Here is a 23,837-nt window from a genome sequence, read left to right as displayed (position 1 = left end):
TTTTTACGTATTTATTGCTACATAATTGGTGCGCCAGGGGTGACAGTGAGCGATTACTTAGTGTGTGGCTATGTGAGCAAAGTGGCCCCAGTTTATCACAAAATTTCGTTCGTTTTATGCTTAATTTTAGCTTTATTTCCAAGGACTTCGGCTTTGTTTACATCTGACAGACTAGCCACGCGGTGCCGGCGAACTTCCTCTTTCGGAGATCCGCCCACGCAGCTGTCACCAAATCCAGGCACGCCTCCCGTTTATAAACTTCTTTTTTCCTTTTCTTAAACACAAAATACATTGGATTTATAAAAGAATATTGCCCGATGGAAGCTCAATGTGCGCTAATGTAGTGAAAGGGATTGATTTCGGACTATAAAGAGGTGGTGAATCTGGAGGTTTAGCGCCAAATTAAATGTACTCCTCCCTGACGTTGAAGCCTGAAGTCATCTGTTCTCTTCAAGGCGCCAGCTCAGAGGAACTAGCTAACCCCGGCCTGGACACACAAGTCCTCACAGAGAAGCTACAGGTCGGAAAAACAGGCGGAGAAGCGACACAATATTCATTTATTAACTTATTTGTGAGTGAACTTCAAGTGCAGCATCTTGGGGTAAGTGGATGAAACTAAACTTTAACATTATACCGACTTATTTCACTTTGAGCTAGTTGCAGCTGCAACTTGTGTGGCTTAGCTGACTTCAATAAATCGGACTTTAATGAATTAAATATTTATTAGGATGCACTGAGTATGATGTTGCCTATCCATGTTGGGCATTTCTGGTTGTTTTTAAGGCATTAAATGAAGAATTTAGTGAATAGGCGTCCTAGCTGTGCCTGTTGTTCGGCCATTATGCGCCAAGCCAGCTGTCCTAGATTTACAAGTGAAAATAACCAATATCAGTTTTAAAATATGAAAAATAAAAAGCACATGGTCACAATATAGGGTCTGATGTTTGTCATATTTGAGTTTCGTGGATATATTTGCTCCATAAGCTACTTTTTGACGACATATAACATCGCGTACTGTTTCCATTTCCCCGCGCCAGGCTGAGCTGGGCTTTGTCAGAAGGAGGGAGTCCCGAGTGGGGGTTGGGAGTGGAATGAATGTGTTTTCTTTCACCCTAAAATAAAACTTTTTCATTCACAGGTTTACTCAGAAACACACACCCAACCCCTGAGTATAATGCCAGGAAAAAGGTAAGCTGAAGAGTGATTTAACGTAAAGTTATGAGTCTTTGAAGCGCGTCAATCAAAGTGTGGCGACAGTAGGAAAAGTTGAGCTGATGGCTTAGCCAAAGTAGTTAGCTTGTTGCTACATATCCTTATTTTGACCATGTTTACTTATGCCAGCATGCGTGTGAACGTCTTTAGTTGTCTGTAGAGGCATGTGGTCATGCTTTTATTCACTGTCCTTACAGGGAAGAAACAGAACCAAAGTCTGTAGCTCCCGAGGCGACCAAAGAAAATACAGTACGACCGAGGAAGAGGAAGGCAGATGTTGCCATTGTAAGTAGTCTGAAAGGCTCATGGACCAGCCTGTAGCTGGCCTAAACCCCATTATAAGCTTCAGCTTATAAATAGAGGCCCAAGTGAATAGCCTAAAATTGAGCTTTTATCATACATAGACTGGAACATTGAAAGAAATATCTAAGTATAAGTCTAAATTATATTGTGAGTGGATCTGGTGGTTCTGATTTATTGTGTGTTTTGCAGGCAGGGATTTTATACTTTTTAAAAGGAAAAATCATGGAAAATCTTTCAAAAGTAGGATGATTGTGTAATGAATCATCATGTTTTATCAAAATGGCCTCCCTAGGATGACAACAGCCCCATCCATAGGGCGCAAGTGGTCATTAAATAGTTGGAATATGAAAAAAATGTAAATCACATGTTATGGCCTGAACACACCTAAATGTTAAACAGAGTTTACTCTAGTTAGAGTAGGTTGTTCATTGTTTTTTCTAGTACTTTTGTACATTATTGTGAAAGTCCTAGGATGCCATGCATTCACATGTTTTATTTTACTCTGCTTTCCCATGATAAAAATGACATTTTGGCAGTCTTCTTCAGATCTTGATGCATTTGTTTGGTTTTCCTGAAAGAACCTTGTATTCCTGTGGTAGCCAGTTAAACAGGCCTCACAAAAATGATTTTGAATGAGGATGCTCAATATTGGATTTTTGCCGATATTTACAATTTTATTTTAGCCAATACTGCTATCGATATTTAAATGTAGTCAAGGCCTTGAATTAAAGTCCTTAAACTTCTCACTATATTTTACAGTACACACACTGTTCAAGGATAAACAAACGTACAAATTTCAATCCTTGAAACACTTTAAAGTGTGAGGATTCAAAATGAATGAAGAAATTACTTTAGCACACAAAGGTCTGCGAAACTTCACTAACTTATTTGTTCATATGGCCAATACCTATAGCTGATAGAATCAGATTTAAAGCCTAAATATTAGTAAAAATGTTCATATCTGCTGATACCAATACTGATAGGGTTGAGACGAGGTACTAAGCTCATGAGACAGCAAGATTATACACTGTTTTTAACTTTCATAACATATCACTGGACTTTACTAGCTGCTACGCAAATGATTGTAATGATTGTATGATGTAATCTCAGTCATTTGATGTAAGGCGGTCATAAAAGTTAATGTGAGCGGTTTTAAGGCAGTCTTTTCTCATCCTAGCGTTACAATAAAATCAGGCGTAGTTCATATTATTACAGGTCTTTCTTCTTGTCTAATAGAAATAGTGTTGTTCACTGATACTGCCAATGTCAACAACCAACAAGAGAAGTCACGCTGGCACTGAAAAAGAAAAGTTTGAAACTAGTTAACACAGTAGGGAGGCAAAGGAACATGCTGCTCTCCTGAACTGTAGAAAGAAGGATACCGGTAGAACTGTGTAAAGGGCAAGAGTACCTCTCTGACTTATCCTTTTTTTTTTAAATTAAAGACAGAGTAGAAAGAGAAAAAGAGGGTAATAAGGGCCCTTTAAATCCCTCCACAGACTCCCTATAAAAACCTCTAGGTGACTTTTACTTCCTCTAGATAATGGTGTGTGATCATCCTTTCAAATACAAAGGATAGGACACATCAAAGAGGTTGTTGCTCTCTACACAACTCCACTAGTTTCTCCCCTTTTTGTAGTTGTAGTTGTAACTTTCCCAGGTGTGTAATGGGAAATAACCAAAGTTAATGGTGGTCTTGCTGCTGGTGATCCTGCGAGAAACTTAGTCTGTGACCAAACTCTTAGAGTTGGTGTCACATCGTCTTTAGAAGTGAACAGGTATTAGATATGAGTATTAAAGGCCTTTTAAAAAGGTTTTTGTATGTAGAAGCCATTAATTATTTAGATCCTGCAAAATATGACCCCCTAATTTTGGAAATACCAGCATTATTATTGTGAGATAATAACATCAATTAGTAAGCATAGATCTCAAAAAAAAAAAAAATGGTGAAATAAAACAAAGAAGAAGGTTAACAGCTGCTCTTATCGAAGATGAAAAGATTTTAAGAATCAGAGCCAATGCCAATACCGATGTTAAAAATATCAGTTTAGCTGCTGATCATCAATTCCTTTGGTGTGAAGCTCCTACAATGCTGACATTTTCTTTCATGCCTGACCATGAAAACAGATCAGAGTTTGTCCAACAGATCAAAGTTCTGGCCTATAATTAACCTCTTAATCAGCTGTTAAGTGTGCTAAATATCAGTGTTAAATTGATAATACAAAACAGATAAACATCTGCCACTTACTTTGGTACGTTCCCACATTATTTGTTGATTGTTTGTGGAGATATCGGCCAATTCAGGTGTGAATCAATGCATCTCTGCATTCTTAATTCTTTTACTCAAGTTTAGTTTTACATTTTCAGTGTGCATGGGTATTGCTCAGAGATCATACACAATTTTACAACATACAGAGACTGTAATGAGTAACAGACAAAACGGTGCCAAAAAGCACTGTGTGTTTCATTTAATGATAACTTAATGGATACAGCTGATATTACTGGTGCATGCTTAGACTATTTCTGCATCTGTCAGTGTCGTTTACTCTTTCTTATAAAATAAAGCAGGGCAGAAACTTACCCTCTTACCAACTCACATGTGATGTTGAAATAAATCTGTGCTTTGCTCTTTGTGGACTAATTTACATGCAATAATTAAACACTTTTGTTTAGTTTTTACAAGATCTGGATGAGGAGGTAGCAGAGATGACAAAGAAGAAGCAGCGTGACTGTGAGGTAGGTTTTATTAGTCTCAATGGTTTCAAACTTGCACCTCACAATTTTCAAACATGGATCATTGCATTCAGTAAATCCCATATCTACAATTCAAATTTAACTCTTACAAGGTACTTTGGATAGCTTGAAACTGAATTTAAGTTATTTTTATTTAAGAAGGAAGCGTGTGCAATATCAAACATAAAAGTTGTCACTTGCTGTGTGATGTCAGGATTAAAAATTATTTACAAAAACACGAAACAGAGAAAAACATTAAGCAGTAAATCACAAGCTTTTATGCACATCAGCAACAATGGTGGTTTAATCATATTTAAAGCAGCGATAAAAAGTAAATGGTTGATGCTAAAGTTGTCCCATTAGCTTTTTTTAAGATCTAGAAAACATGAGAATATTATATCAGGACTGAGTGCTGCACAATTTATCTAATCGCGATGTCATTCTGTGCAATAACATAATTGCATTAAAGACTGCATTTATTTTAAGAAGTGCTGGAAACGTTTACAGAAATGCCTGCAGAAAGGCCTTAAAGCTTAGAACAGAATCACAATTGCACTTTGTAGCAGTACTTTGATTTCACAGAAGGAAAACCTTAAATTTATTAAATGTATTATGTTATTTTTAAATCATTATTATGAATTCTTCAGGTTTAGTTTTTATGCTGCTGAATATTTGTATACGAGTTCAGAAATACACGTTTGAAAATTATTCTTATTCTCTGCAATTTCATTGATAACAAGCAAGCAGACTCATGATACCACTTATGCATTATATCACAATCTTAAATCGCAATATTGTCCAGTACAATCACAATCGCACATTATTACCCAATTGTGCAGCACTAGTAGGAGTCCACGTTAGTTTGACTTGTGATGACCCGACATACTGAAGAAAAACGGTAACTGTAAGGGCAGGAAATGTCAAGATTGGTGCATCAGTATAGTATATAGATTTTCTTCACAACAGTCCAGCAGCCCTCCTTGACTCTATATAGTCTATTTCATTCAGTGCTGCACTGTCACAAAATCAAGTGCATAAGGGGCTCTGATGCAGACAACGCAACACCAACTTTTGCACTTTCCGCGAGTCTGTGTTTCTGCAGAATTTTTTGTGGGAATTATCCAGAGTTCATTGCACTGGTGCCATGAGGATTGCTTTGCCCCTTATAAAGAAGAGTAGTGTATGAATAAAGGTGTGGTATTAAGTTTGAAGAAATGAAACAAATAGAGGGGCGTAGCATGCGTTGTTGTGGAGGGAAAAACCTCAAATAAGCTTATCACAACATGAAGTTTAATGCCAAAGTGGGTCTCAAAGCCATTTTCACTGAGTCACAGATATATGCCTGGAGAAAAAAGTAGGTAAAAGTCTATGACGGACTTTTATTTTGAAGTGTATGTCTGCATCTCTTTGCTTCCTCACATCTTTTGTTTAGTTTCAAGTTCAAAGTGCCCTATTTTCCATTTAATAATTGGGTTATTTAAAAAATTGAAAAATATCAACACAATTTGATGCCGAGGTGGTGGTGGGTCCCGACACTGAACCAGTTATTTTTCAGCTAATTACTTTAAAGTGATTCTCATCAAAGACTTTTCTGTCTTTGGTAGTTTGCTAAAAATATAAATGCTGGAATAAATAGAAATAAATTTACATCTATGGGCTTTTTTTTCTCTATGTTAAGTGGCTCATCTTGTTTTCAGGCTACTTGTAATGTGATGACACTGTGTTACATTCCTCATTTTTATACCATCTCAATCCCCTCTCAGACTGCAGATCTGAAGATTTAACAGTCTGTGAGGGTTCAGGTGCAGTTTAGGAATGGGTACACAAGTCTCTGGTATAAGTATTGGCCAAGATGGTTTATTTCTAGCCCATTTTCATTTTTTTCCTTTTTTTTTTTTTTTTCATTTTCCCTTGCAGTGATTTTAGTAGACATTTGACCTGACCACAATGTTTCTCTACACCGATCTTGCACTAAAATTTTCCTCATGTCACCTCTGTGTCCCATGTAGGCCAGCTGGAGTCCTGAGGCCGGTTACACGAGTCCACACAGGTGGATCCCCACACCTGATCAGGAAGACCAGCCAGTCTCCCTATTAAAACCTGGCTTCCCCCTCTACAGTTTTAATAATGTATTTGCAACTCCTGTTCGCTGTGCTCCACTCCCTGCGCTGTGGTGAGTCCTGCTTTGTTGTAGTCTAGACACTTTTAAATTCAAAGCACTGGTGGTGTATAGTAAATGAATCCATGCATTACATTTTTGTTCGCTGTGAAACAAGACAATGTTATGACACTCGATAAACTGAATTCAGGTTATTCTACGGCAGATAATAGCTTGTTGCTTTTCAGAAGTTGTCATTGAACACTTCTTTCTTGTCAATTAAGCATGATAGTGCTTTAAGTTTTTCCCATGCATTTTCAATGTTATGATCAGACATTTTAAATGAAGAAAATGCTGACTGAGCTGTTTTGTGTTATGCAATAGACATGCTTGGTCAGCATGAGGTTACACTCAATGGTGTGAAGTGGGGTTTAGTTGATGTGAGAGTACAGCAGAAAATATTCAAGAAAATTAATACCCTGGTAGTTGGTTTAAATCTAATCTTGCAGCCTTAAACTTTATGGACATGGCTGGTGTGATTTCCGTGCATGCAGTCAAACCTGAATTGCTTTTTTTCTGTACTTCTCTACTGTTTTTAATAAGTGAAACTAAAGGAAGCATTGATATGAAGGCAAATTGTCATTAATGCACTGTATAGCAGAGTCTTTTGATACATCGACCACTTCTGCATCATTCTCTTAACATCATATCTTGCCTCTTGAACCCTGCCACTTTCTCCTGTCAGATAGGGATAACTCCACATAGTAAGATGCATGTGTAGACAACCAACTCGGAGTTTTCTAGAAATTTTCAGGAGTGCATTTGCTAAAACTGCTATCAAAAGTTATACATCATTTTTGTTTTTAGATTGTGCTTTATGCATCTTTTGTGGAAAATCACGATACCACTCTGTAAATTTAAAGAGTCATTATTGTGTCATGCTGTCTCATCAGCTGGGCCAGTAAAGATGTGGTTTGGAGCAACATGCTGGAGAAGGATAAGGCCTACACCAGGGATGTCAACATGATGGAGAAACATCCTCATCTGCAGCCAAAGATGAGGGCGATCCTTCTGGACTGGCTCATGGAGGTGTGTAGCATGTCCACCTTTGAGACCTCTTTTTTCCTCAAAACAGTATCAATGAATCATGCAAAAACTTTTTACCATTTACTGACCTGTGAAATAAATATGATACTTACATGCTTTCTGTTACTATAAGCATTGCTATGTTTAGTTTAGTTTATTATTCAGTTTATTATATTTGATAAAAAATAGCTCAAGATGTCATCACAAATATTAGACTCAAAAATCTAATTACTTTTGTAAAATTATTTGCCTATCCCAGCAACACCTCTCAAAAAAGTTTGAACAGTGACAGCAAAAGAGTGAAATAGCTGTGAAATGCTAAAAGAAAACTCCTGGTGGAAAATATCACAGTCAATGAGCTTGTCTGGCTAGCTGGTTATATTAGCTTGGTGCTAATCCTAATGACAGTGTTACTGGGTTGCTTGAGTTGCATTGGCTATCTCTTGCCAACATTTCTCCGTTTCCTGTCTGTTGTGGTTGACACATCATAAAAACAGAGGTGTTTAACAAACCTTTCCTCTGTTTAAATGTTCCATCTCACAGCACCAATATCATTTCTCTCTCACTGTGCTGTTGGATTTGTTTGAGTTTGTGGATTCTGTACCTGCAGAGCGCTCTTTGTACTCATTGGTTGACTCCATTCACATGTAAGAACAAATCTTAGGAGATAGAAAGAAACTTCCCACATCCTAGACTTAATGTCTAGAGGTTCTGAGGCTTACAAAATGCAGCACTGATTTTAACTCACTATGATACTCTATGGGGATTAGACCGTCAATTTTCAGGTTCCTGAAACCCCATGATGGCCAGGCCAGGCTTAAATCATGATGGCCTTATGTTTAGTGCAAATGGCCTAAGTAGGCAGAACTTTGTGAAGGGACGCTCAACAATACAAATGTTGAGCAACATATGCTGCCATGGGGACACCTCTTTTAATGAAAATCCTTTCATATTTCAGCCAGGCGACACTAAAATCACATTCTGTGCATATTTGGACAGCATGGCTCTGTAGTATAAGAGTACAGGTGTTAAACTGGCCTGCCTGCAGTCACAACTCATCATTCTTTGAAAATATTAACATACTGTTAGGCAGCTGAAACTCTGCTTTAAGGAAGAATGGTAACATATCACTAAACCCTCAATTGATAAACCTTCAACAGTTTTAAGAAAGGGTGAGGCAAAAGAGTGGTTAACATCACCCTGTCCTAGGTTTCTGAAAAATTTTTGCTGGCCTAAATTTTAAAATGGGCATATTATTTTCAAAACATTTTTCAGTTTTATCATTTTATGTTGTCTTTGTGCCATTTTGAATTATAGATGGCAAGGGTGTCAAACTCAAGGCCCGGGGGCCAAATCTGACCCGTAACATTATATTTCTATTATAACTGGCCCATCAGTATGAGGTCTGTAGATTTCCTGAAGTGTAAAATGTCAAATTATGCTTGATGATTTGAGATAGAGTCATAGAGTCTAGTAAAAATAATTAGAAAAAAAGTCAGAAATTTGTTGTTTTTTTCACATGTTCACTTTTGTATCTCACAATTAAGACTCAAACTTAGGAATCCGACTTTTTATTCCATAGTTTGAGCATTTCAACTCATAATTTTGACTTCTTATATAATATTTTGAGCCTTTAGATTCATAATCCTAAATTTTAAGTCATGTTTTGACCTTTTTAACTAATGATTTTGTATTTTATCTCATATTTTCAACTCCAAACTTTGACTTCATAATCCAATAGTTTGACCTTTTAGACTCAGGATTTAAAAATTTGAGTTATATTTTGACTTTTAACTTCACTATTACAAATTACAAATATTTGACCTTTTCAGTTCACAATTTTGACTTTCTAATATATTAACATAATAAACATAATTTTTCAATTTCACGTTTGACCTTTTTGAACTAATACATTTACTTTTTTCATGTTGTGAGCCTTTAAACTTTTTTTTTTTTTTTACTTGAAATTTCAAAATATTTTATCATTTTTTTCCCCTATATTTTATAACTGGTGAAATGAGGTTGACAGTTTTTGGTTAAAAAGGTGACTCTGTTTGGCCCTCAGATTGGACCTTAATCCAGAATCTGGCCCCTGCTGTGATTGAGTGTGACACCCCTGTTAAATGGGGTTTTCAAGCTTTACAAATCACTTCTTCAGTATTGGGACTGTACATAAGTCTCTTAAACTGTTACTAGAATATTGACATTTAGACTTAAATTCTGCTTACAAGTCATCTTATAATCCAGTAATTTAAATGTTGAAGCTTTTAGTGAGTACTTATAGCAGCTGTTTGATTAAAGTTACCTTTAGCATTACTCTCAGAACGGGAGAAATGATCATTTGAATGTTCACCCTTTTGTATTTAAGTCATCTCCATGGTGAAGGGAATATTTTTAGGAACATTTCTGAGATAAGATCTGGTTTAGCTCAGTAAAAGCTTACTTTCATGCATATATAAGACCGGTGACTGTTTTAAGTTAAGGAAAACTTTGAGTGACTTTTCTTCAGTATCTCTAGACTGAGTACTCATGTTGAACTGATCACAGTTTATGAAAACTGAAACCACAAATGATTACATGTGGAAGCCCAGATGTTGAGATGGTATGCATGTTTCAATTAGAAATAAATTAAGTCAACTTGAGGTAATAACAAAGCCTTATATGTTTGAGGTTGCCATAGTTACAAACAAACACAGCACACTGATAAATCTCACAGCTGTAAACTTTATATTGGACCAAGATGACTTTCTAACATCAGAATGAAAGAGACAAACAGATTCTCAAAGTTCAACTTCAAAAGAAAACAAATGAATAGCATCAATAACTCAACTATCAGCTCCAAATATTACTGAACAAGCTGGGTGGCTTTCTCTGCGTACTGATAAACACAATGAGGGAGGAATGAAATGTAGATTTATTTAAAATCCAACATCTGAAACTCTAAATAGATATACTTTGGCTCACATTCTGTGTCATTTAAAGTAAACTCTAAAAGAGTAATGTCAAGATGTTTATGATTTGCCTTTAAATTGTCCTGAATTGTTCATCTCTTAGCAAACGCTGCAAGAAATGAAAGAAACAGTTAGCGATTCAGAATATCATCAGCATTATATGAAAAATCATTTTGATTAAGTATTTTCCAAGTGCTGTCAAACAGAGCAAGGAATTGTCAACACAGTTTTTCCAAACATCCTAGTTTTATTTTACTTTGCACAAAGAACAAAACTACAAGGGTCCAAATAATTCTTCCCTTTAGAACTGACCTTTTTTGTCAAGCCGTAGCACAAACCACTGTTGTGTAATGAGATGCTTTAGATGCTTTAACTCAATGCTTGAACGATAAAGTCAAAACTGAGGGTTATCTTTCAATTAACACACAGTATAAAAACTCTAGTAAGGGTAAGCTGTCAGTGGAGAAAACATCATGGTAAAAAACTAAAGAAATCAGTTTAAACTTGAGAAAAAGAAGTGATGCTCTCAAAGCAGGAGAAGGACCTACAAAGCAGTCACGGCTTTCCAAGAGTCAAGAACTGGAGTAAGAAGTAAAATCAAGAAATTCAAAGAGAGCTACAGAACACACGCCTGGCAGAGGTAGGAAGAGAAAGATTTCAAAGACTGGAAAGAAAACAAGTGAGAAATGTGTCCAAAGTAAAAAAAAACAAACAAACAAAAAAACACCATAACCCAAATGATACAATTAAAAACAATAAAAAAACAACCTAATTGGGATGTTAAAACTGAGAGGTTGCAGATTAAGAAAGTTTTAGTATTGTTAATTACGCTTAAGGGTTCTTATAACCTGCATTTCCTCTTTTGAACTTGACCTACTACTACCGTTTTGTTGAATTTTTTTTTTAAATTTTATATAACCTTTATTTAACCAGATAAAACCCATTGAGATCGAGATCTCTTTTACAAGGGTGACCTGGCCAAGAGTTCAGCAACACACGTCATAATAAATACATTTCAGTGCCAGCTCAGAGCAAAAGAAAACATTCAATATGAGATAATTTTCTCCAGATGAACTAGTACTGTTCAATCATTATTGTGAACATCGTTTATCTGTTTTCACTGAAACAAACCAACCAGTACATTTGTGTCTGGCAGGTCATTAACCCAGTCATGTTTTTTATGTTTACAGGTGAGTGAAGTGTACAAACTGCACAGAGAGACGTACCACCTGGCTCAGGACTACTTTGATCGCTTCATGGCCACACAGAGAAATGTCTTCAAATCAACACTGCAGCTCATTGGCATCACCTGTCTCTTCATCGCTGCTAAAGTAGAGGTAAGATTGGGCAGCATGTGCAGTGAGATGATCAGATTCTGCCAACTACAAGTGATCAGACTTTTTTGAATTTGCCAAGTATGTCGTTTTAGTTGCATTGCCCCCTTTTCTGCAACATTTTTACAGAAATACATAGGTAATAATCCGTAATTTGAATGATTTTTGTCTTTTTTTCCCCCCTCTTTTAGGAGATGTATCCACCTAAGATCTACCAGTTTGCATATGTCACAGATGAAGCCTGCACTGAGGACGAGATTCTCAGTATGGAAGTCATTATTATGAAGGTAAAGAACACACTCGTGGTGATTCTTTATTCATGACATATCAGCATGTAGTATTAGTCCAGGTATCCTACATTTCCAGGCTTGTTATGGGTGGCATGGGTAACATCTGGCCAATCAGCTCCTTTATTACCCCACTTATTTTTACTTCACAGCATCTCTGCCCAAAATGTAGTTTAGTTTTCTTTAACATCGGACTGAAAAATCTTGGCTAGATCTAATTAAAATGCAGTTTTTCTTCCTGCTATTGGATGTTGGTTTTACTTCTTCATCACTAATGGTTCATGTGTTGTTTCACAGGAGCTGAAGTGGAGTCTCAGCCCTCAGACTCCCATCTCCTGGCTTAATGTTTACATGCAGGTGGCTTACCTGAAAGAGACAGATGAGCTGCTCATCCCCAGGTACCCACAGGAGACCTTCGTACAGATCGCAGAGGTTGGTTTGTTTATATTTTTCTCTTTTATTAATAATTTACTCAGTCTGTAATGTCTATTGAATCAAATATGGATGGCTAAAATATGAGACTTTGGTCTGTGTGTGCAACAGTTTGCAAAATATGTACGTTGTTTTTATGTTGTACCTTGTTTGGTAAACAAATGTTCTCATTAAAGTAGAAAACCATACATAACAATAAATAACAAATAAAAAAACAGTTGTAAAGTCAGAACTGTTCTTGGTTTTTTTGATGTAAACACAGTCAATGTCAGAATTGTACGTAGTTCTTTGCTCACCACTTATTAACCTCTTACAACCAGATGTGCATAAATACATAAAATAACCTTTTTAAAATCAACAATTGCAAAAAAATGAGTTCTCATCAGTTAACGGCCATCAGGAGTAGGAAATTATTGGGTGTCGATTATCCATAATTAACAACAAATCTCAACATTGAAAAATTGTTTCATTGCTACAGCTGAATATAGGCTCTTCAGGCTTGTCGAGTCCAGCTTAGGGCACATTAGCTGCCAGCTGTATCCAACTTCATCTACATTTTCTGGATCAAAACAGCAAAATGACTCTTCACTGTGCTTGTTTGCACCTTGGTGGTAGAGGCTTTCAGCAGCAGCCTTTAACCAGACCTGCAGTCACTTTCAGACTGCTGTGTTACATCTTTAATTAAACATTTGACCTGCATGGCAAGCCTGAATAAAAAACAAAAAAAAAAGGTATGAATAACTATTTCAAAGAACTTTTAATACTGGTGGTGATGCTTCCTCGTTATTTTAATGTTATTTTTATACATGCAATGAATATTGCTGCAAATGTAAAATACAAAGTAGATTGCATACATACAGGTTTTTGAAATTCTAGCTAATTTGCAGCTCCTAAAGCTGGCTTGGCTTTCAGGATTAAAACAGAAGCATTAGATATACAGCACACAAAATAGTAATTCTATGTAAATGCTGGTATTTTAATACAATCCAAGAACGAAGTGAAAGTACAAAATTTGGAAATAAAATATAATTGATAAAAAAAAGACTAAATGAGGACAGATGGTAAAGTAAGAACAAAACAGGGAAGCTCAGAGACTTGCTTCCTTTTTAAGTGGCTATTTGCACACACCATTGGCATTGGTTAACCTCACAGCTCTTTAAAAACATCATGTGTGCATCTTTCTGCTCTGCAGAGGCATCAGTGTAGCATTTAAGTGCAACAAAAATATTTCATACTCTCATGTTTCTTTAATTGCTGTTTGGTCTGTTTTTTCTTCTTTTTTTTTTGCAGTTGTTGGACTTGTGTATGCTCGATATGCGTTGCCTTGAGTTTTCTAACGGCATCCTCGCTGCTTCCGCCCTGTTTCACTTCTCCTCTCTGGAGCTGGTGGAAAACGTCTCGGGTAATAATAAGAGAAGCTCACCTTATATAGGAAATAACTTTTTTTTTTTTAATACATATTGACCTTTTTCAGTATCTTAAATCTTGTCTCTCTTATTTTATTTCTTGCATATATTTTATTGTTGTGTTGCCCTGACTTCTCACTTTGTCCATCCTTTTGCTCCTGCAGCTTTAAAAAGGGTGGAGGTGGAGGAGTGCGTCAGGTGGATGGTGCCGTTCGCCAAAGCTCTGCGGGAGATGGGTGGGTCAACAATGAAAACATTTCCAGGAATTCCTGCAGACTGTATGCACAACATCCAGACCCACACAGCCTACCTGACATGGCTGGTAAGTTTGACAGTATTGTAAAAAAGGCTGGCAACATCTAAATATACATAGGGAAAGAAGATTGTTAAACTACATTATCAGTTATAGTTGCTTTTTAATGGACTGAAAACAGAAGGTTTTCGTCGTCTCTTTACAAAAAGTTAACTGAAACTATCTAAAATCTTTTCCATTTGTTTACTAAAATGTTCTTTAAAAAATACACAAGGAGGAAAAGGGTGCTAACCTTTCAGAAAAGTGTCTTATTGCTGCATCCCTAACAATTTATTTACTTTTTGATTTATTTACATCGGATCCCCATTAGTTTTTACTGCAGTAACGACTATTCTTCCTGGGGTCCACGAAAAGACATGACAATACACAACACATAATCAAACAAATATACAAACAGTAACACGATACAGTGAAATACAATAAAATCAAACAGTCACAACATACCAAGAGCTAAAATATTTCATGGTCTGGAAACAGATGGTTAAAACATTTGTTTACAGTGTCATAACTCCAGTTTCCATAACAGTCTGTTAAATGTGTCAGATTCATTGATCATTTACCAGCTGTTACAAGTAAAAAAGCTTATTTCTTTATTTAAAATAGCTGTAATGCATGTAAATTTTAATTTTGGTTCAGAACATTTTCAGTCTTGGCAGTTAATTTTTTTTAGCCTAAACCACATGGACCTTTTTATAAATGAACACCAGTCACCAGTCATACACTGTACAGACTGATTTTTGAGTCAGATTTTAAATATGGGCCAAATTTCAGCACAGTGTCCAGTTTCTTTTGCTGTGTAGTGTACAGGGAGACATGAGGGCTGATCTGCCTCACGTCAAACGCGCATGAAAATGTGAAGTTTGACCTGTGAGATGCAATTTTATCAGTTATCCACTGATAAAGACTATCAGCTAAAGATTATAGCTTATTAAGACACAGCTCATTAAACTTTGAAGTGCTTAAATTACTGATTTAAGTGATGTTGCAGGTCAGATACTTGACAGGAAAAAATCCAAGCTGACTCATGGTCTCATCCACATCTGAAGCCCTAAATATTTTTTAAAGCTCCCCGAAAAAACTCTAATTATTTTTTTCTTCTGCAACATAAATTCATATATAAAGCCTGTAATTAACTCCAGTTTAGAGGCACTATCGTGTGAGTATTTACACCAGGAGATATCAAATTTCTAACAAGCATTCCTTTCCTGCTGTTCACAGGAAAAGGCATACTCTTACCAGGATGAGGAGCTGGAGCGTCACAGCAGCTGTCCTGTCCCGTCAGGAGTCCTGACTCCGCCTCTGAGCAGTGAAAAAACAGGAGAAGAGGAGTTGGTGAGGGTGGATGCTGCGACACTGAAAATCATGCCCAGGATGCGTACTCCATCCCCACGTTTAGTTCCACAGTAAAGAAGCCGACTCACTGAGAACATCAAGATAACAAATCCTTATTAAATTTCTGCATTAAAGTGGAGAAAGAACTCGTCTGTGACGCCTCCACCCTACCAGGACGCCCGTGTTTGATGGGAAGCATCGATGGAAACAGTATTTTCTCCTTTTCGAGTTATTCCTTTATTACTTGGATCCAGGTGCTTTTAAATGTGGCTGTAGTAGGAGAAAACACTGACTCTGGTTACAGATGCTGCCACACAGTGAGGAAATCTCCTCACAACTATTTAACCTTTATTCTGGATGAAACACAAATCTAAGAGTCGTTTGGGATTGGACGACTCAGAGGAGATTTTGAACGGCATGGCAGTTCCAAACGCATGCATGAATTACCAACCACACCTTGATTTACTGGTTGCCTTTTTTATTTCCTATGCAGAGACCAAATCATTCAGATATTTGAGTCTCTACTTGATTTATTTTTTAAAGTGTGCATGTGTGATGAGACAGGAAGGGTTGCTGGTTTCTCTTTTATTGGCCTCATTTGCCCAAAACTATTCCTAGGGTCATCTCTGGCTCTATGTGCTGCTATAAAGTGGGCTTTCTATGATGGAGGGGAATGTGTGAGTGTGTGTATGAGTGTGTTGTTGATACTCGTTCTACTCTTGCCATCTTGTTGGAAAAAAAAGCATGGCTTTGTTTTGCTTAGGGACCAGTAGCTTGGCTACCTGAATGGACAAGTGAACCAGCCAGGCTTCTGAAGCTAAAATGTTGATTGTATTTAACTTTTATTTTTATCTTCACTGTTCTCCCCACCGCAAAAATGTAAGATTTCTATTGACTTGTTGAAATAAAATGCTGCTACATATTTTCAATAAAGACAGTCTCTGACGACTTTGTTAAGAATCTTCTTCCAGGTGTTTGCTTTGTGTTTTTGAGCCTTTTAAAACTGTGAAAGATGCTTTCATGAAGTTTTATCAGCGTTAAAATGTAGTGCAGGAGTGTGAATCCTCAGGAAACAGCTTAGTGTGCTCCAGAAAACACATCCAGATGTAGTTTGGCTTTCTTCCACTAGATGTCAACATGATGCCGTCAGTATTGTCTTTATTCCCACAGAGATATGCTTTTATATACCATTACTGAATGTGATATTTTATTAAGAGATATATGGGATGGATGCCTTTTTATTAACACAAAAGACCCAATGGCCACCAAGCCTCTAAGGCTGTTAACCCAATTTTAGGCTTCTTAAAAGCAACAAATATAATGAGATATTTAGCATCTTTTATATCTGAAGTTCCTTTTTAACAAGTTTTGCGAAGTTCCTCTCATGCTGTTTTACTGAAAAAGTGCCAATAAGAATTTAATTTATATCGACCTGATGCAAGAACATCGTCACGAGTTTCGAGTGTGAGAATAACAAATGCTGACTGACAAAATTACTTATTTGCAGTAGTTTAAATTGGATTAGATTACAGGTGAGGACAAAGCCCCTCCATATATATATATATATATATTTTATTATTTCCCAAATGCTGTTAAAAAGAGCAAGGAATTTTAACACAGCTTTTCCAAACATCCATTACTTGGCTCATAGAAACAAAACTATTTCACAAATATCAAAAACTACCAGGGTCAAAAATATTATCCCCCCCGATGCCAATAGTCAGGTGTGTCACCTTTTTGCTGGATAACAGCCTTCAGTCATTTATTGTAGTTTTCATCAAGTCTCAGACTAATCTCCTGAAGAATCCCAGCCCATTCTTCTTTGGTGATTCTCTTAAGCTCCTCCAGATTTGATGATCTCCTGGCGTGGACCTTGGTCTTCAGTCCAAGGCTTCGTGCAGGCCAGTCAAAGACATTCACTTTGGTCTTCTGGAGGTAGTTCTTCACCAGGACATACAACACCACTCAAAAGTTTAGGATCACTTGGAATTTTTCTTGTTTTCCATGGAACCACTTATGAAATTAGTTTGGATAGGAAATACAGCAAATGAACTGGACAAGCTGACATTGTCTGAGCTAGAAATAATAATTTTAATGAAAATGATTAACTTCATAAAAAACACCTTTTTCAGTAGTTACAGCTACCTTACCAGCTACCTTTTCAAGGTAATCTGATGAGATTTCACCCCATGCTTCCTGGAGCATCTCCCACAAGATGGATTGGCTCGATGGCGTACCATACAGTTAAGCTGCTCCCACAACAGCTCAATAAGGTTAAGATCCAAAGACTGTGCTGGCCACTCCATTACAGTCAGAATTCTGGCTGACTGCTTATTACCTCCACTAAGGAGGTTAAGTGATCAGCAGGGTTTATCAGTTTGTTTGTTGGCAACATAACTCAAAAAGTTTTTGACGGATTTTAAAGAAATTTTCAGGAAATGTCAGAAATGGCAAAAGGAAGAACTGATTACATTTTGGGAGTGATCTGGATCACTGTCTGGACCCAGGAATTTTTTAAAGGATTCTTTACTATTGGGAGATAGGGCTAATGGCGGAGGAGGAGGTTAAAATGATAACAATAAAATAATAATGATAACAATAATATTATTATGATTGTTATTGTTACTATTATTTTTAGTATTATTATTATAAAGACATTACGTTCATCTTTTCCTTTTTAAATTCCACATTACTACTAATTTTGTTTAATGACCTCTTGCATAAAAACACAGTAGAAGTATTTTCTGCAGTAAGGTTTATATTGACGCTGGCTTGACAGATTTAATCTGGTTGCAGTGCCTGTCTTTTGCCACAGGAGGGCTGCAGAGAGTCATACTTTCTGATAAACAGGGCAGTTTGCAAATCAAGCACCAAATGGTGTGTAAACCCTTCAGCTATAACAAGACAGAACAAGAAAGATTGGTTTAGGTAATTTCTTTTTTAACTTAGCCTAAGCTATACGTAGAGTCTAAGCAGTACAATTCTATTATTTCCTCCAATGCACAGTTGAGGTTGGTTTTGTCATATGAAGGCTAATGACTGACCACTGCCCTCCTGTGGCCTTATAGAGGAACTGCAAGCTGGCGGTAATGGTAAGAACTCCAATTGTATCTGTAAAATTGTTCCACATCATTTTGGCCAAAATGAATTTAATTAAAACACATTATTTGTAAAATTTTGGAAGGTTTTCACCAATAAAGATATGTTAGAAGCCAGCAGCGAGCTATTAACCTCCATGTACTTATAATCATACATTTCTTTCTGACGAGCTGGACTTATTTACTTATTATTTTGATTAAAATCATTTCAATAGATAAGAATGATATCAATAACAATAAATTATTATTGTTTCTATTATTATTATTATTATTTAGGCATTATGTTCATCTTTTCCTTTTAAACTCCACATTACTGCTCATTTCTTTTTAACGACCTCTTGCATAAAAACACAGCGGAAGTATTATCTGCTGTTAAGTTTATATTGATGCTGGCTTGACAGATTTAATATGGTTGCAGTTCTTGGCTTTGGCCACAGGAGGACTGCAGAGAGTCCTGCTTTCCGTTAAACAGAGCAGTATGCAATTCACGCACCAAACAGTGTATAAACCCCTCAGCTATAACAAAACAGAAGAAAGATTGGTTAAGATTTTTTTTTTTAACTTAGCCTTAGCTACAGTGCTTAACAAATTTATTAGACCACCACCCAAAGTAAGGTTTATGCCACAGCTGCCCTAAATTAACAGCATTGGTAATTACCAAAATCATTTTTTATGTTTCTGCAATGGTTAATACACCAATATATATAAGCTCTTTAACCAAAATGATATTTTTGATGCTAAAATATAATTATTATTGTTATTCATGAATTTCCAAATTTACTGATGAAAAAAAAAAATAGTAAAGCACATCAGTATTTCTTGATTTATATGTCAAGTTATAGTTATTTACTTGCATTCCTGAACAGAAAAATTAGTTTTAGTGGTTGAATGTTATGCTTGATAAATTTCTGACTTCTCAGAGAAGCCCAGTGAACCAGCTCAAATTTGGGTATAAAAAGGTAAATTCGGTTTGAAATTCCTCATTCCTGTTCAAAATGGTAAAATGTGGAGAGCTCACTGAAAATGAAAGAGTCTGCATTAAAGCACTTCATGATGCTGGATGGTCTCTGAGACAAATATGACATGTGGTCTAATAAGTTTGTTAAGCACTGCATATGTAGAGTCTAAGCAGTAAATTTTTTTACTTTCACAAATGTACAGTTGAGGTTGGTGTTGTCATATTAAAGCTAATGACTGACCACTGCCCTCCTGTGGCCTTATAAAGGAACTGCAAGCTGGCATTAATCTAATGGCAAGACCTCCAATGATATCTGTGAAATTGTTCCAAATCATTTTGGCCAAAATGAACTTAATTAAAACACATTATTGGTAAATTTTGGAGTGTTTTAACTAATAAAGATGTGTTAAGAGACCATCATGGAGCTTCTAATCTCCATGTACTTATAATGATACATTTCTTTGTCAGGATTTTGACTTATTTACTTATTATTTTGATTAAAATTATAACAATTAAATAATAATAATAATAAATTATTATTATTATTATAGTTCTTATTCTTATTCTTATTATTATAGTTCTTATTATTATATCCTCCACCAGGTTTTGTGATCGGCAGGGTTTGTTAGTTTGTTGGTTAGTTTGTTAGCAACATAACTCAAAAAGTTGTGGACGGATTTTGATGAAATTTTCAGAAAATGTCAGAAATGACATGAGGAAGAATGGATTTGATTTTGGAAGTGATCCGGATCAGCGTCTGGATCCAGGAATTTTTTTAAAGGATTTGTTACTATTGGGAGATAGGGCTAACGGTGGGGGTCTGCGCTCTCTGAGTGCTTTTCTAGTTCTTTAAATATTTCATAGACATTTTGGACACCTTCTTACGGTCTTCAAGTGTCCAGTCTTTTTGCTCCCATATTAGTAAAACGATTTTTAGCTATGCAACAGGATTAACTTGGATTAGCAGCCATACTATGATATTGATGCAGAGGACTGACGGTTGCTGATAACTGTTTGTGAACTGCATGAAAATGTTTTTCTTTGGAAAACAAAGAAATTTTCCACTGATCCCAAACTTTTGAGTGGTTAAGTGGATACCTTATTGACCCCAAAGGAAATTCAAGATTTTAAATATTAAATGTTTATTGCAGTTGTAGAACTTATTCTTTTTTTGGGCTGTAGGCCCTGATTTCATTATTTCTCACAGATTTATTTTATTGGCTGTACTTTGAGGAGTGATGAGGTACTAGCTAAACATCCCATCAGAGCCTGCAGGGTGTTGGTGGTGGGGCAGAGAGCAAGTGTGCAGCACTGAGTCAGGGACAATATGATCAATCTTATTTGTAATGCACTTTGCATTTTAAACAAATTCTGAAGTCTACACAATTTAGAAAAATAATCATAAAAATAGACAGAAAGAAAGCAGACATGAACGATGAATATTAAGCACAATAACTAAGAATAAGTAACAAAGAGCAATTATAAGTCATACTAGCACAGCCAGAATTGTAGTAATGCTTTGATTAGAATAATGGTCTTTTATCCTGAATTTCTCAAAAGGCTGTGGCACCCTCTGGTGGTCAAAGATGGCATTCAAGCAGACTAGAAAGCCAGATTCCCCACAGTATAAAGTTCAGACCACAGTCTCTTCTGCAGCCTTTGTAAGCTCTTGTTAGGGATCCTGATGAGACATGCTTTGCAGCAGTCAAGCCTGGAGGAGATAAAGGCATGGATGAAACAAAACTTCCTGCAACTTTACAACTCAAAACCTGAAGCCATTCTCATCAGCTCTCCACATAAAACCATAACTGGTATTTCATTTCACTTTTCTTTTTAGTCACCACTGGGAGTAAAAAAAAAATCACCACTTCAGGAATACTGCTAAACTCCTTCTATCACTCTCTCTCTAAATGCCCCAAAAGTCTTCCACAATTTTGTGTCCTCTAGGCTCAAATGCATGTCTCTGAATATTTCTCAGGTGATTGTATTTAAAGACACCTTTATCTGGAAGGCCCAGTCACTGGTTAATCAGTATTCCTGGCTACCATTACACAAAAGGACAAAAGAACACTCCAAGCAACTAAGAGAAAAGGCTTTTGAAAAGTATAATCAGAGGTTCAGTTAAATCCATCTTTAGGAAATAGAAGTTGCATGGCACATGTGTAAATCTGCCTACATCAGGCTGTCCTCACAAACTGATTGACCTTCAAAAAGGAGACTAGTGGGAGAGACCACCAAGACATCTATGACTACTCTGAAGGAGTTACAAGCTTCAACAGCAGAGATGAGAGACTCTGTATACAACAACTGTTGCCCAGGTTCACCAGTCAAAGCTTTATGGGGGAGTGGCCACTGTTTAAGAAAACTCATTAAATCTGGACCGGAGTTCACCAAAAAGGCATGTGGGAGACTACATGGTCAAGTGGGAGAAAGTTCTTCAGTCTGATGAGACCAAAATGGTGCTTTTTGGACATAAGACAAGATACTATGTTTGGCAGACAACAATCACTGCACATCAGCACAGACACACCATCCCCACTGTGAAGCACGGTGGTAGCAGCATCATGGTGTGGGGATGCTTCTCAACGGCTGGCCCTGGAAGTCTTGTAAAGGTAGATAGTAAAATGAATGCCAATAAATATATGGGAAAATCCTGGAGGACAATCTTATTCAGTCTGCAAGAGAAATACAGCTTGGGAGAAGATTTATTTTCCAGTAAGACAATAACCTGAAACATACAGCAAAAGCTACACAGAAATGCTTTCAAGACAAGGGGAATGTCCTGGAGTGGCCGAGTCAGAAGAGAATTTGTGGCGGGACTGTTCATGCCAGAGCCCAGTACTACCTGATAGAGCTTGAGCTGTCCTACAAAGAAGTATGGAGTAAAATTGTAGTGTATAGATTTGAAAGTCTGATTAAGATCTATCCACGCAGACTCTGCTGTGATTGCAGTCAGCAGCTTTTTGCTTCCATTGACTAAACATTACAACCAAGCTACCATTGAGTGCAGACAGTGGATGAACTGTATGTGGGCAGCATGTGTTTGAATTAAAGAAAACATCAAGTAAATCCAGAACAATCGTGATTTCAACCAAAACCCAAGAATCCTCTCAGGGTAGTTGAGTGTATCTGTCCTTGTAGGTAGAATTAGTTCAGTGGGTGATTCAGCCAACATTAACCCACACAATCAACAGCACAAGACAGACATAAAGTAGTGACAGTGCTCAAAACTTAAATCTTTTATTTCTTACCACTATTCTCAGGTGCTTGCTCATGATTTTTTAAGAGTATCTAGTTCTGCTCTTCATGTGCCATGAGATTATTCCTTAGTTTAGTGTCAGATAAAAAATTGATTGGTTGATTGACTTGTTTTTAAGTTGTCAAATAAAGCAGACTTGACTCTGTCTGCCCACATTAAGTCACATTATCTCATTAGAGTTTGCTTCATTAAACAGATCACTCACTGTTCAGTTTGTTTGATTAGGCTTTTCAAAACATTTCTTGCTTTAGAGCCACCTTTATGAAACCTTTCTGTGGTCTCTCTCTTAAATCCTGATGAGAACAGCTTTGTGATGAAGATCCTGTTAACCAGCAGCCTGGATGTGGACTTGTTTGTTCCTCCTGAGGTTGGTTTCTTGTGTATTTGAGTTGAAGCTGCCAGTGGGGTTGTTTGTTGGAGCTCAGCACAGTCAGAACCAGGCCAGCGCTCCCCGAGGGCCGTGCCACCATCACATGTAAACAAGCTGCTCCAGTGTATATCAGCAGACACGCCGTGTCACAGGCTGACTTAGTTTCACTTCTCTTACTCATTAATATTTTATTGACTTATTTGTGAAGAGAAACATTGACTGTAACAAGGGCAATCACTGCTGTTTCATTAACGAAAATAAACACGTTACAGTAATTAACACCACATTCTTTATGGAAGTAGTAGTTTCCTTCCATCACTTTGTGTTGTGAAGGTTTGGTGATTGTTTTGGGGCCACCAGGAACCCTGAAGTGTCCTTTAAGTCAAACTTTCATGTGTGTTAAAGTGAAATGCTCAGGGACTCTTGATTCGTGCCGTGTTAAATGTGTGTCTGCCTCCCTCTTGTGGCTACTTCAATTAAATGCAGCATCACCAGATGAGCCTCAGATTCACTCACAGGAGCCTCTAATCCCACCACTGAGGACACGCATGGAAAGAAAAGCAGCAGTTTGAATGCCTAAAATGTCCTTTAATTGTATGTCTTTTTGACATACAATTAAAGGACTAGTGAGCAGGGAAGCTGAAGATGATCTTTCAAATTATTTA

The 23,837-nt window shown here is 36.8% G+C and overlaps 1 protein-coding gene across 1 annotated transcript; it reads left to right on the top strand.

The window, feature by feature from the left end:
• Window positions 1–395: 395 nt before the first annotated feature.
• ccne1 (cyclin E1) lies at window positions 396–16,416 on the top strand. The gene is made up of 12 exons (XM_041797696.1): window positions 396–601; window positions 1,139–1,188; window positions 1,410–1,497; window positions 4,189–4,251; window positions 6,258–6,421; window positions 7,300–7,435; window positions 11,574–11,720; window positions 11,909–12,004; window positions 12,302–12,436; window positions 13,727–13,838; window positions 14,007–14,164; window positions 15,374–16,416. Exons 1-12 carry the CDS (start codon window positions 407–409, stop codon window positions 15,560–15,562), a joined length of 1,533 nt encoding a protein of 510 aa, XP_041653630.1. The 5' UTR covers window positions 396–406; the 3' UTR covers window positions 15,563–16,416.
• The last annotated feature ends 7,421 nt before the right edge of the window (window positions 16,417–23,837 follow it).

The sequence above is a fragment of the Cheilinus undulatus genome, linkage group 1, assembly GCF_018320785.1.
Source record: "Cheilinus undulatus linkage group 1, ASM1832078v1, whole genome shotgun sequence".
In the NCBI taxonomy this organism is placed as follows: domain Eukaryota; kingdom Metazoa; phylum Chordata; class Actinopteri; order Labriformes; family Labridae; genus Cheilinus; species Cheilinus undulatus.
This window is presented reverse-complemented; position numbering and strand designations above follow the sequence as displayed.

What these genes read in the sequence shown, in the direction of transcription:
- ccne1 (XM_041797696.1), top strand. Translation starts at nt 407, where the DNA reads ATGTACTCCTCCCTGACGTTGAAGCCTGAAGTCATCTGTTCTCTTCAA. An exon ending in AGTATAATGCCAGGAAAAAG is followed by an intron (nt 1,189 to 1,409) that starts GTAAGCTGAAGA and finishes CTGTCCTTACAG; the next exon opens with GGAAGAAACAGAACCAAAGT. An exon ending in AGAAGCAGCGTGACTGTGAG is followed by an intron (nt 4,252 to 6,257) that starts GTAGGTTTTATT and finishes TGTCCCATGTAG; the next exon opens with GCCAGCTGGAGTCCTGAGGC.